At 45.1% G+C, this 15000-nt stretch overlaps 1 protein-coding gene across 4 annotated transcripts in view; it reads right to left on the reverse strand.

Moving 5' to 3' along the window:
- gfra1a (gdnf family receptor alpha 1a) overlaps positions 1–15000 on the reverse strand; it is an 81107-nt gene that overhangs the window by 26240 nt on the left and 39867 nt on the right. For all 4 annotated transcript variants that reach the window (XM_030379178.1, XM_030379177.1, XM_030379176.1 and 1 more), the window contains 2 exons: positions 975–1153; positions 206–378 (listed from right to left, as the gene is read on the reverse strand). In XM_030379178.1, coding sequence (XP_030235038.1) covers positions 206–378; positions 975–1153 — 352 coding nt within the window. The remainder of the gene's footprint in view (positions 1–205; positions 379–974; positions 1154–15000) is intronic.

Below are 15000 nucleotides of genomic sequence, written 5' to 3' on the forward strand. Positions count from 1 at the left end.
TGTAACTGGAGGGTTGCAGGTTCTATCCCCGGCTCCTCCTAGCGGGTCGAGGTGTCCCAGAGCAAGCCACCTCACCCTGACTGCTCCTGACTGGCTGTCGCCCTGCTGTAGACCTGCGTGGTTGACTCTGCCGTCGGTGTGTGAATGTGTGAAAGAAAAATCCCCTTAATTAAACTTGTAACTGTAGCAAGGGAGGGCCACCTACCTGCAGATGTAGTTGGTCTTGCAAGAAGCCTGCAGCTCGAGACAGTTGGGTTTCTGCTTCTCATCGTAGGAGCACACGGGCACGATGGTCTGGCGTCTTCGCTCTGAGCAAGCTGATTGGTCACTGGGTGGGCATGAGCAGAAGAGCATGCCGTAGCTGTGTTTCGGAGGTACCTGGGAGAAGAACGTTTACCGGTTATTCCGTCATCGTGTCTATTTGAACTAGACATATTTATAGAAAGGTATCCATTTTGAGTCTGCAGTTTTGCTAAAAAACACCCACAGCCTTGGACAGAGATTTATATCACCGGTGGACAAAAATGTCTAGGCTTGGAAAATATAGCCTTGCAGCATTTGATCTCAAAGTAAGCATATTGTGATCTTATAAGACATAAAGAATCGTATGATGCCGCAAACCCCCATAAAAACCCCCCTCATAGCCACGGCTGTTGTAGCACTAGTAACGACATATCCATTATTTAAGGAGAAGCCGAACACCACGTGTAGATTGGTTTCATAAGTTTACTTTAGGTTAAACACGTGCCATTTCATGTATAACCTCTTATTGGTCCATACAGATAGCACGGCGACCTTCTTATAAAGTGTCAACGCCAAAAAATCTGTGCTCCAATGTTTGGCACTGAATGGAAGGAGCGCTTAGAGGAAGGAATAATGCAGACCTCCTGAAAGTGTTATTTAACGGCGTGGGCAGGGGTTTCTTAGGGGGGGGACATTATTCAAACTGGAGCAGGACTTCCACCTCGTCGTACCTTGTCAAAGAACTGCCGCAGGGCTTTGTGGCACTTCCTCTTGTTGCACACCTCGGCGCTGGACACACGGCTAGTGCACGGGCTGATGTAGGCCGAGCGGTACTTCTTGCACGTGTCGTTGAGGTTGCAGGCCTTGGCCGCGTTCAGGCAGTTGTTCTCTCTGGTCATTGCCGGCTCACCTATAAGGGAGGGATGGGGGAGGCGGGGGAAACACAGTCAACCCACAGTTCAATGAAGTTAAGGTATTTCAAACCGTAGAGACCGTAAAGAATATTTCCTGCAACCAAACGCGACAGCAAGAGAGAGAGAGAGAGAGAGAGAGAGAGAGAGAGAGAGAGAGAGAGGGAGAGAGAGAGAGAGAGAGAGAGAGAGAGAGAGAGAGAGAGAGAGAGAGAGAGAGAGAGAGAGAGAGAGAGAGAGAGAGAGAGAGAGTGAGAGATGGGAAAGGAAATATAATAGAAGCCTGAAATATAACAGGGGGGATAGAAAGGAGGTAGATCGGAGAGGGATGAGAGAATAATAGTCACAAAAAAAGAGAGGAAAAAGAGAGAGGAGGAGAAAGAGGAGATGAGAGAACCTGGAGAGAGAAGGAGACGGGGAGAATACATGAGATTCAGGAGAAAAGTGAACAATAGAGTGTGGGGAGTGTTTGGGAAGGTTAAGGGTGTGGGTTCAGATGAGAAATTAAAAGCACAGGGGAGAAGTGAGGAGGACAGAGGACAGAAAGGAGAAGAAATGAATGATAGGGAGAGAGAGAGAGAGAGAGAGAGAGAGAGAGAGAGAGAGAGAGAGAGAGAGAGAGAGAGAGAGAGAGAGAGAGAGAGAGAGAGAGAGAGAGAGAGACGGGAAAGGAAATATAATAGAAGCCTGAGACTTTAGAAGAAAAGACGTAGCTCTGTCCATAAACGCAAGGCCATTGTTTTATAACTAAATGTAAAGTAAGTAAAGTAAAAGTAGCATGTTTTCCATCCAGAATATAAAACGGGTAGATAACACATCATAGTTGAAATACTAATGTCTATTATATCTATCGTCTGTATACCAAGAAAAATTAGCATCGGAAAATGGTGTTAAAATGAAGGCAATTGTATATCTCAGGCAACCAGGCTGTTGTGGCCCATAGCGGCCTGATATTATCCAATGGGTCGGATCGATGGCACACACAGAGAAACATATCAGTGTCACATTGATTCATGTCTGTTTATGTGTTCATGTGTTTATGTGTTTTTGTGTTCATGTGTTTATGCGTTCATGTGAGCCTGTGTATGTTATTGTGTGTTTGTATGTATGTATGTGTGTGTGTTCGTGTGTTTTATGAAGCTGATGTTGACTTTTTACTATTTATGGCTATGGGTTCCCCACACAAATGCTTGATGCAAGTGACTTTGCCTGCGCGTGTGTGTCTGTGTGTGTGTGTATGCATGTGTGTGTTTGTGTTTGTATGTATTATGTTTGTGCACATCGGCATATGCAAAGTTGGAACACAACAGCCCATGCTTAGCCTAAATCGTAATAATGAGCCTAGTCTACAAATGGGTGATTTTTTTGTGTATGTGTGTGTTTGAGTGTTTATGTTTGTACATTTGTGTGTATGTGATTTTGTGTATGTGTGTATTTATTCTTGTGTGTCTGTAAGAATGTGTGCATGTGGGTGGGTGTATATGTTTGTATCTGTGTGTGTGTGTGTGTGTGTGTGTGTGTGTGTGTGTGTGTGTGTGTGTGTGTGTGTGTGTGTGTGTGTGTGTGTGTGTGTGTGTGTGCGCGTGTGTGCATGTGTGTATGTGTGCAGGTTTGTGAACTTGTCTGTTTGTTTGTTTGGGTATGTGTGTGTCTGTGTGTGTTTGTGTGTGTGTGTGTGTGTGTGTGTCTGTGTGTGTGTGTGTTTGTGTTTATTTTTTGCCATTTGTGTAAGTGTGTGAGTTTATTTAAGTGAATCTTAGTGTTTGTGTGTATGTTTGTTCATTTGCTTGTGCGTCTGTGAGGTTTTGAGTGTATGTATGTACATTTATGTGTGTGTTTTTAGTGTGTTTGTGTGTGCGTGTATGCTTGCTAATTTGCGTGTTGGTGTGTGTCTGTATGCTTGTTAATTTCCGTGTGTGTGTGTGTGTGTCTGTGTACAGCTGTTGGTTGTAGTTATCACAGTCTCCAGTGTGGTGCCTTGCTGTTCCGTCAGCCTGTACTAATTGCTAGTGTTCTGAAAGATCCCTCAATAATTAACATTTCCAGGAACCTTTGTTTTTTTGAAGAATTTGCAAAAATAGAGAGAAAACTGAATATTTTTTTCCTTTAACGAGCACCAATTAAAATTGGCAGAGGTCATCTTAATGAACAGACAGACAGAAAGTATGAAGATAGCAGCTGCATCGGCACGGAGAATGCATATGTGTGTGCTTGTATGTGTGTGTTTGTTTGTGTGTGTGTGTGTATGGGTGTGTCTGCATAGGTGAAAAAGGTGTGTGTGTGTGTGTGTGTGTGTGTGTATGTGTGTGTGTGTGTGTGTGTGTGTGTGTGTGTGTGTGTGTGCATGTGTGTGTGTTTCCGTGTATATATGTGTGTGTGTGTGTGTGTGTGTTTGTGTGTGTGTATGTGTTAGTGTCTCTGTGTGTATTTGTGCGTGTTTGACTGCATGAGTGTGAGTGTGTGTGTGTGTGTGTGTGTGAGAGAGAGAGTTTGTGCATGAGACAGAAAAGAGAGAGAAAGAGTGTGAGAGAGAGAGAGAGAGAGAGAGAGAGAGAGAGAGAGAGAGGTAAAGTGAGATATGTATATTCATGGCTAGAGTGATTTAGAGGCAGAGCAAGGGAGAGACAGAGATAATGATAGACAAGAGATAAAAAAAGAAAGAGCAAGGGGGTTGGATTTGATCGTCCAGGCAGTGAAATGTATTGGCAAGGGAGAGGGAATGTTGTTTGTTCTACGAGAGGCGGGCTGGGGCAGAGACTAGATTTACACAAAATTAAAAGTGGTGAAATATTCCAATGCTTCTTGAAATTGCCACTTGAATCACTTGAAGTGGAATCACTCAATCAAGCCAGGCTTGGTTTCTTTCCATCTCATGCCCCCATTCCCTCTCCCTTTGCATCTATCCTGCTGGTCGACTTCCGCTACACTTCCCCCTTCCCTCTCTGTTGTTTCTCAGGTGTTCTCAGGGTCTCCTAACGAAAACAGACCTGGACAGGCTCTTATATTTTAATCATGTAATAATATATTATCCACTTGCGAGGATGAGTTTCTCTTTGGTAGAATCTCACCGCGACGGAACAGGAAACGAGGTGTAACTCGGCCCCTTTGAGTGTCTATGTGAGCGGGCTCTGTGCAATCTTTCCGCAGAAGTTCTGCTGGAACATAGTAGGAAGGCCGGATCCCAGATTAGCCCGCGATGATCTGCCGGATGAGATAGAGCCGCCCACCATAATGGATATGCTGCTTGACTGAAACCTCACAGAGACTTATCTCTCGCCCAGGACAGCCAATCAGGCGTTAGGCCATCTGTCAAACATCAGATTGATCCGGCCATCCGTCCGTCTTTCCATCCATCTCGTTCACAACACATCCCATACCAACACACCTCGGGAAAGAGAATGGGTTTTCCACTACCTTCTGAACAACTTGAATAAAAACAGATACACAGAGAAGATGAATACACTACTGGCAATGTTTCCACCTTAAACCCTATTATAGTCTCTGGGCAGTATTGATGTGATCTACTGGACCTCTACACAACTTGAGGATGCTGTCGGATGCCAGATATTTCATATGACCAAGGTCAATGGGTTGACCTCCAGACTGTATGTGTGTCTGAGTCCAACCAGTCAGACAGACAGACAGACAGACAAACACGCAGACAGCCAGGCAGCCAGCAAGGTCCTCCCCTGCCTCCACAACCCATGGGGGTGGGCTATGGTGGGCATTGTGTCTCAGTGGGGGGTTGTCTGTGCGTTTGTGTGTGTGTGTGTGTGTGTGTGTGTGTGTGTGTGTGTGTGTGTGTGTGTGTGTGTGTGTGTGTGTGTGTGTGTGTGTGTGTGTGTGTGTGCTTGACTGATAGACTTTTTGAGGAACGTGCACACATTCATGCACTCACCCACCCACACACACACACACACACACAGACACACACACACACACACAGAATTGAAACCCACACACACACACGCACACAAACATACACAGACAAAATGCCACAGCGCCCCCAGTGTTAGCAAACGCGTCTGCTGAACTCCCAATGCACTCTGGCAGATGGCACTGTCTGTCTCTCACACAATCACACACACACACACGCGCGCGCGCGCACGCACGCACGCACGCACGCACGCACGCACGCACGCACGCACGCACGCACGCACGCACACACACACACACACACACACACACACACACACACACACACACACACACACACACACACACACACACACACACACACACACACACACACTCAGTGACAGGGCCCACACAGGGTTTGGGCGGGGGCCATCTGGAGGCCTGGTAGGGGGAATCAGGCCCCCCAGTGGCTCATGTTTCCGATTCGTCCTCAAATTGATTATCATGTCGCCTGCTTCCTCCAAGTCCCACTACCCCCCCCTACCCGACACCCGGACCAGCCCCTCCCCCACCTCGTTTCCATTCCCATGGGACGGAGAGGGGTCGAATGGTGAGCGACTCCATGCCCTCAGACCTCGCCCCTCTCCCTCTCCTCTCGCCTCACTCTTCTACTTTGTTCCCCATGTTTTCTCTCAAACTTTCTCTCTCGCTCACTTTTTTAACAATATTCCTCTCTCTTTTCTTTTTTTCTTCAGATTTCTCTTTGTCTGTGTTTACATCAATAATGTCAGAATGCAGTGTATCTTTCTGTTATCAATAAATCTAAAACCTCCGAAAGGCATGCTGTTTCCAACAAACACACCATCAACATTCAAAACAAAATATAAATAAATCTATCGACCCCGGTCAGACATCTTCAACACCGTTGTCTGGCTCTATATGCTCACTGCTCAGCTCTAACTGACCAGATTGATGGCTCTGCTATGGTCTCCTACTGTAATTATGTCCTGAATTTGGTCCCAGCCATTTTCCACATAGATGAACAGCGTTTAACTGACATATGCAGAGGAATGATTACACTGTAAAAAGCGAAAGAGTCAATGACCCAACAGCCTATTAAGGACATGTGATAAAACATAATAATACAAGACAATAAAAATACATACGATTAGGCCCAATGACGCCCGAAGGCACTTAAGTCGGAGATGATGTAGGGTTTTTTGGAGGGGATTAGAACGCAGCCTTAATGGAGAACTTTGTGAAATCGTGACACTTTGAATTTTATAAGACATGATAAAAATGATCTCTAACCCTGTCTATAGGCGTACTCTTAACATGTTATTTGAACAGAGCCACGTGTGGTCATGGCAGTGTTTGACATCGCTTTCCTTGTACCCATTAGCAAAAACACTTTTATACCCAGCTCAATGAGGCCCATCCAGACAGTTGATGTGTTTATTCATGTCCTCTTCCACTGGGTGACTCTGTGTCGTGTCACTGGTCATTAGAAAGACCATAAATAATTTCTCTGTCATTCAGTGAAACCCTAGATAAAGTTACCCTGTGTACTTATCTACCACCAGAAGGAGCAGTTCTATGAAACACAATGCAAAGCGAAGCAGAACCATTTCACAACAGCGTCATCGTAGCACCAACACAGGTGCTCATAGCACTAATTATGGGACGACTGCTTTTATACAATAATACTTACAGTCACTAGTTGAGTCGACACTAGTAGACTCAACTAGTGAACATAAGTATAGTAGACTCAACCAATGATGAAAAAGTTGTAGACTCAACTAGTGAAGATAATCAGGAGACTCCGCTAGTGAAGATAAGTAGTAGTAGTAGTAAGTAGTAGTGCCCCTATTTTCACCAGGTGTGTTAAACATCTGGCCCTTATTTTAAAGGACCCTTTAAAATAGTGGCCCTTTAAAACTTTGCAGAGCTTTGGTAAACAGAACAGGCACTTGTCTTGTTCTATAAACCTTTACTTGTTTTATTTGTTCTGTAAATGCTATGCATTCTGACTTTGAGATATGACCTTAATGACTTTTATACACTATAACCTACCGTCACTAGTTGAGTTGACACTAGTAGACTCATCTAATGAACATAAGTATAGTAGACTCAACTAGTGACGAAAAGTAGTGGATTCAACTAGCGACGATAAGCAGTGGATTAAACTAATGATGATAAGTAGTAGACTCAACTAGTGACGATAAGTAGTAGCCTCAGCTAGTGACGATAAATAGTAGACTTAACTAGTGAGGATAAGTAGTAGACTCAACTAGTGACGATAAGTAGTAGACTCAACTAGTGACGATAAGTAGTAGACTCTACTAGTGACGATAAGTAGTAGACTCAGCTAGTGAAGATAAGTAGTATACTCAACTAGTGATAATAAGTCTACTATTCAGGCCCAAAATGAATGTATTGATCGACGCCTGAGATTGTTCTACGATGACAGCTCTGAGAAAAAGGTGAACTCATTCATTCAAGCATAAGTGAATCTTTAAGATACCTTTGAATCAGGCATTAGACAGAGTCTCCTTTAAAGGTGCCCCTATTTTTACCCCAGGTGTGGTAAACACCTGGCCCATTTTTTAAAGGACCCTTTAAAATAGTGGCCCTTTAAAACTTTGCAGAGCCTTGGTAAACAGAACAGGGACTCGTCTTGTTCTATAAACTTTTACTTGTTTTATTTGTTCTGTAAATGCTCTGCATTGCGACTTTGAGATATGACCTTGCGGTTAGATTCCGATACACAAATCTAACAAAACAAACAAGGCCTTGGGTCTTCTATCCTGCGTGTTCGGCTTTATGTATCGGGTTGCCTTGGTCTTTTGTCACTGTCTCTCTCTCTCTCTCTCTCTCTCGCTCTCTCTCTCTCTCTCGCTCTCTCTCTGTTTCTCCCCCACTCTCTCTCTTGATTATCAGTGGTGAGTTACATTCCCGTCCACCTTAATGGGCTTCTGGCCTCAAAGTGCAAAACAAGCAGAAATGGAAGGAGGAGGAGGAAGGAGGCAGACTCAAGGTTTCCTCTTACCTCTTTTTTCTGCTTCTACTCCAATCTGTTTTTCTCCTGCCATACTATTTCTTCTTCAAATCGTTCTTTTGCCGTTTCACTCTCTCTCTCTCTCTCTCTCTCTCTCTCTCTCTCTCTCTCTCTCTCTCTCTCTCGCTCTCTCTCATACACACCCCCACACACACACACACACACACACACACACACACACACACACACACACACACACACACACACACACACACACACACACACACACACACACTCATACACACGCACACAAAGAAACACACACAGGTTCACTCGCACAACCCCCTCCATGGTTACTAATAATCGTTTTTCCGGTGACTGGTGTCCCAGTGCAATAAAGCCACATGGCACTTGGTGCAGCACACAGAAAACATAACTCCCAGCTCCTAGTAATTGATCCCAATAGTACTACACTGTCTCTCTCCCTCTCTACACTGTCTCTCTCCCTCTCTTCATTCCTTTCTCTCTCCATCTCCCCGTTCCTCTCTTTTATCTCCGCTCATTTTCCTTCTTTCTGTCTGTCTGCACCACTTTGCCCTCCATCACCGCTTGCTGCTGCCTCTCTCCACCGCCCTCTCTCCATCACGTCCAATATAAAGATGTGAAGACAATCATGCGTGGATTCTCTGTTATCCCCCTCGCTGAACATCCCGTTTCTTCTTAAAGTGTGTCTCTCTCTCTCTCTCTCTCTCTCTCTCTCTCTCTCTCTCTCTCTCTCTTGCTCACTCTCTCTGTAGTTCCTGACCTTTGACCTGGACACATTAATGAGTCACTGTGCAGCTGAGGTTGAGGCAGCTACAAAGTCTGGGGGGTTGTGGATCAAATCCGAGTATTTGTGCAGTGTGCAGTTCCTGGTCCTGGTTGGCAATGTGTGTGTGTGTGTGTGTGTGTGTTTGCAGTGTGTGTCTGTGTGTGTGTGCGTCTGTGTGAGTGTGAGTGTGTGTGTGTGTGTATGTGTCTGTGTGTGTGTGTCTGTCTGTGTGTGTGTGTGTGTGTTTGTTTGTGTGTGTTTGTGTGAATGTGTGTGTCTATGTGGGTCTGTTGAGAGAAAGACTGGAGCGGGGGTAAGAGGGTCTGGGTTCTCCTGGGGTGATGATTTTACCGTCCCAGGAGACCTTGAACTTTCACGACCACACCGGGGGGCAGAGGTCACCCAGAGACAGTAACATACACACACACACACACACACACACACACACACACACACACATACATATATATATGTATATATATATATACACACACATATTTATATAGATGTATAGGATACAGTGTATACGGCTCCCTAATAACCTTTCAAACATCAACACACACTGGACTGTCCAAGAAACCCTGCCACCAGGGGCCGTCTAAGGGCCCGGGGCCCGAGAACACGACACTAAGAAACCAGTTTGAGTATTATTCATAATAGTTAGGAACTCTGATGCTTGTGATGTGGGACAAAGGGGGGGTTGTGTGTGTTTGTGTACACAGCACACTGTAACACTACCACCACTGTAGCCACAGTAGTCCACTGAGGAACCCTTCCATCTGGTCCAGGGTATATATTCCTCCCTTTGGGAAGTACCCCTCCCCCATCTTCCCCCCCCACTCCTCCCCCCCCCCCCCCCCCTCCCCCCCTCTAAACATGAAAGCGGTCCACCATGGAGATGAATATGCACATCCTACCAGCCAACAGTGGCTTTATGGGATTTGTTGAGCACCTTTCCAAAGCCAGGGTAGACCCTGGAAGACATGGCATGTTCGAAAAAATCGACGGCCTCCTGCGTGTGTGTGTGTGTGTGTGTGTGTGTGTGTGTGTGTGTGTGTGTGTGCGTGCGTGCGTGCGTGCGTGCGTGAGTGCGTGTGTGTGTATGTGTGTGTGTGTCTGTCTCGGTGATTTACCCTTACCGGAGCAACGATGTGTTGTTATGCAGCAAAGGAGAGAGTGTAAAGGGAGCAGGAGGGAGCTATTGTTCTCCTTTAATTCGTCCTGTTGGTGCTGTCTTACAAATCCCTGTGTGTAAGTCTGTGTGGGCCATGCCTGCGTTTGTGTGTTTGTGTGTGTGTGTGTGTGTGTGTGTGTGTGTGTGTGTGTGTGTGTGTGTGTGTGTGTATGTGTTTGAATGTATGTCTGTTAAAGTAACAGCCAGAACATGGACATTGGATGCTGGGATGCTCAAATGAAAAATTCAAAAGACACACAATGATAGTTTGGCAGACACTGTCAAAAACTGGCACATTGTCCGCCCAGGGGCCCTTACTCCTGGACCCTTTTCCCATCTTTTGGATCTAAGGGACTAATGTTCACAATCATTTTTGAAATAGGTCCAATATTGAGCGGGAATGCAACAACCTCTCTTCCTGTGGTTGAGAACTTCCTTGAATAGGTGCAGGAATAGAATAGAGTGTGCCGTGTTGGACTACAGAAAGCGTAGCTTAGTGTTATCTAAAATTGGTTCAGGTAAATTAATCAACAACGGAATGTGCATGTTGAATAAAAGACATGGGAACAGGTGAAAGATCACAGGATGAGTGGGGTTGGGGAGGGGGAGACTGTGAAAGACGAGAAAGAGAGAGAATGAGGGGGGAGAGGTGAAAGAGGGAGAGAGAGACAGAGAGAAAAAGATACATTGATTAAGAGATTGACGTGGATATCTATACACCCTCCATATATATTTTGTCCGGTACAACGACAGACAGAGAGGTCTAGCGATGGAAATATGCAGGGATGTGTCTAAACCCACCACATTTCCCCCATTTCCCACCCTCCTCCCCAATGTGAGAAAACCAACCATCATTTCCCCTATTTGTTGTCCTATCGCCAGAAGGAGGGTTGTGAGGTGTGCTGCCCTCACTTTAGGAGGGCAGCAACCATCAGGAGCTGATGGTTGCTGGAAGCAATCTGGCAACACAGGGCTCAGAGATCGATAGACAAGCCGCTGAAGTCCACAGCATACCAGCAGCACAGGATCACATGTCATTTCGGCTGAGGACGAATTGATCCAACAGATCTCCAGCCAGTTAATTAGACGGACAACTCTCCTCACACTAGTCTCAAACCTACTATATTTCTTTGCGATATAAACTATAAACTATTAATCGCAATTAAAGTAGAGGTAGTTGCATTAAATGTTACTTTGGTAAATTGCACCTATATATATAGTTTAAGGATCTGGATGTTCATAGGCTGGTCGGTACAAGAGGGATCGAATCCGGGACTCGATCCCTGGCTAAGGGAGTCCTCATACCCATGAAGAAAACGTTCTTCCTAGGTCCTTAATTGGCACCTTCTCCATCAAAACATCTACCGAGTGTTTTTTGGTGAGGATCATTAGTGCAAAAATATTATGCAGAAAAGTTAGCTAATTAACGAATAACTATTAGCATCATGAGAGAGGGTTGGTCTTTCTGTAGTTCTGTCATTGTGCCGTATTTGCGTCTACTTCTTTGATCACCTGTCACAACCAAGACACAAAGTTCAAGGCCTTTCCAAACGACTCCTCACCTTAGATGGTTTTTATTCTTTGGCCCAGGAGATGTGATCTCATTCATCTGTAGTTGAAGCCCTTTCAACTCTAACTTTGATTTAGGGAAATACAAACTGAAGACGGCTTCATCGTTACCTACTATATGTCCACACCTGGTGTTTCCGAGCCCCCCTGAACCTAAAAGATAAATCCTGCTGTAAAACAACAGGCTTCAGGAGGAGAATGCAAAGAAAGGAGGTTTGCTTTGCTCAGAAAAGCTAAATTTCAAACTATAAAGGTGTCATTCTTGTTTTATTTTTTGTATGCTTTCTAAAACACATGTTCCAATTAGGCCAATCCCCATGTGGAAAGATCTAAGAGCCATGCCTGTGAAGGGTCTATGAGCAGCAGCAGCAGCCTCCGCAGTGATGAGAGGCCTGTGTGTGTGATGCCGGTTGTCATACCGGGGATGCTACAAGGAGGCAGTGCGCTGCGCTGCATCTGATGTTGTTTGTGTACGATCAACTCTATTTTGACAAGGGGTTCACCCCCCTTTCCTAGCTGTTCCTCCCACTGGGGGCGTTCGACCACTGTGCTCTGCTGCCGTCTGTCTGTCTGACTGTCTGCACATACGGACAGGCATGACACACAGCATTTACCTTGAAATATAAAGTATTAGAATTACCTTGAATATATTGTGTTTTTTTATTCGTTTTTCAGTACGTAAGCTTTTCTTTTTCATTGGAACAGTCAACAATGACAATGATATTGTACATTATTCGTTCGGTAAAGGTCTGGATACTTTTACTAATATGTATGAGTTTAATTTCCTCTGTAAAAATTTGAATATTAATCAGGATGTTGTAATAGGAATTAAAGAGACATTTTGATTTAGAGAGTTGAATGTTAGATGTTCCTTTTCTGCGCTTTAGAGTATGGCACTAAAACTCAAAAAACATCCAAGGCTACCATATAATATTCAGGATGCCTTAGATTTTGTGGTTATTATTAAAGAAAATTTCAATATTTTACAATATTCAAGACTCATGCCAAAATACTTCAACAAATATGTGTTTCTGATAACTGGGCACATTTTAGTTGAACAGATACGGGACTGGAATTTATGTACTATCACATTCATAGTCTGGTATTCCACAACATAAAAAGATACTTCTCAAAGTACATAGACAGCTATTACAGAAACTGATTGCAGAATTCTTTGCATCATGGATGCGATATACAAATGCATATCAGAAAAGTAATCTGTTGACTTCATAATTGATAACAAATGGGCAGTATGATCACACCTGGTGATGAGTCCCCTGCTGTGGTACTCGTCACTCTGGGAAATCTGAATAAAATACATCAAACAGGTGGGACGGATAAGCTTGTGTGTGTGTGTGTGTGTGTGTGTGTGTGTGTGTGTGTGTGTGTGCGTGCGTGCGTGCGTGCGTGCGTGCGTGCGTGCGTGCGTGCGTGCGTGCGTGTGTCTATGTATGTGTATGGACCAAAACCTGGATGCTTGCATAACTTGCCAAGAGCTGTATTTGGAGAGCATTCCCAACAGACACCTCCCCCCTCATATAATTGGCTATGGAGATGGTGAGTGGCATCCATACACTCCACCAGCTCCTGCTCAGAGAGCAAAGGGTGCCGGCGAGTCTCTGATGGATGATGTTCATTTTTAAAGCTGTGTCTAACACTTCAGCAGAAAACCAACCACTCTCTTTTTCTGGAATATTTGGGAAGGAGGGGCTATATGGTTTTATGTCAGAGATAGATGATATCTCCTGTACTTCTCTTGGCAGGCTGAGAGCAAGCAGGGTTGAAATCCAAGGGGAGGCAAGAAGGATGGATAGAGAGGAGGTGGTGGAGCAGGCGGAGGAGGAGGGGTTGATGGAGGAGGTGCTGATGGAGGAGGAGTAGGGATGGATAGAGGAGGAGGACAGAGGAGAAGGAGGAATGGAGAGAGTTCCTGCAGAGTGCAGCCTTATAAGGGAAGGAATAGGCAAAGAGGGCCATGATATGGATATGGTCCAGATCGCTGACAGAGGCAGATGAGAGGATAGGTAGGAAGTGGGGGGGGGGAGAGGGAGAGTGAGACAACGATAGAGAGAGAGAGCAATGGAGATAGAGAGAGAGAGAGAGAGAGAGAGAGAGAGAGAGAGAGAGAGAGAGAGAGAGAGAGAGAGAGAGAGAAAGTAGAGTGACGAAAATCAGGGGATTCGAGAGCAAATGTCAACACAATGGGACCAGTTGTGTCTGGAAGTGGATGAAAAGAGGCCATGATGAAAAGGTTCACAGAATCTAAGTGGTGAGAAGGCAACAAGCGTATACTGCACCTGGAGTTGCTGGTCTGAACTGATTGTAAGTGGTGCTGATGTTACTTGGGGAAGGGGGGGGGGGGGGGGGGAGGACGGGCTGGGTGGGGGCTAGGCTATGAGGTCATGACTATGACCTCATAGCCTATCATAGCCAGCTAATGATGACTTAATGACTGGACAATCCACTCCAGGCTCATTTACCAGCGCATGACTTCCTCTTGCTGGCTCATTATTTGGCAACATGAGAACAATGGATCAGTGTGGTCGGACACACTAATCCCAACTGCTCCGCCCCTCTACCCGGCCTCACTGGGAACTGTCTCACTGGGGAACTGTGTCACTGGGGAACAGTTTCACTGGGGAACTGTCTCAGTCTTTCACTGGGGAACTGTCTCACTGTGCACTTGGGAACTGTCTCACAGGGGAACTGTCTCACTGGGGAACTATCACTGGGAAATGTCTCACTGGGGAACTCTCTGACTGTCTAACTGGGGAACAGTTTCACTGGCGAACAGTTTTACTGGTCAACTGTCTCTCTGGGGAACTGTCTCTCTGGTGACCTGCCTCACTGTTGAACTGTCTCTCTGGGGATCAACAGTTTCAGTGAACACCACGGATGGATGCCAACGTTGAATTTAATCTTGTGGTTTATTGCAACCGTTCAATAATAACAAAATTAAAACAAGGAAGATACTTAAAAATACTTTATTTACTTAAAAAGAAAAATCGGATTGTTCATATTCTTTGCATGCTTTCCAATGTAGGCCATATTCCTCAAATTGAATCTTAAAGCAGCGGAATAAAGCCAATATTTAGTCCATTAATTGCATCCTCTAAACTCAGTTCACTCTATCATTTTCATTACAATTGAATAACTTGTATTGAACACTGTAGAGTCCCCCTATTTGTGGAACTCTCCGTAGGACTGACGATGCCAGCCTGTTCTTGTTTTCAGTGGTTATTATTGTAAGCTTTTATGCTCTCCCAGTCTCCCTCCCTGTCTCGGTCGCTCTCTCTATCTCTCTCTCTCTCTCTCTCTCTCTCTCTCTCTCTCTCTCTCTCTCTCTCTCTCTCTCTCTCTCTCTCTCTCTCTCTCTCTCTCTCTCTCTCTCTCTCTCTCTCTCTCTCTCTCTCTAATTCTGTTCATATCTCTGTCC

Source organism: Gadus morhua, chromosome 15, assembly GCF_902167405.1.
Source record: "Gadus morhua chromosome 15, gadMor3.0, whole genome shotgun sequence".
NCBI lineage: Eukaryota > Metazoa > Chordata > Actinopteri > Gadiformes > Gadidae > Gadus > Gadus morhua.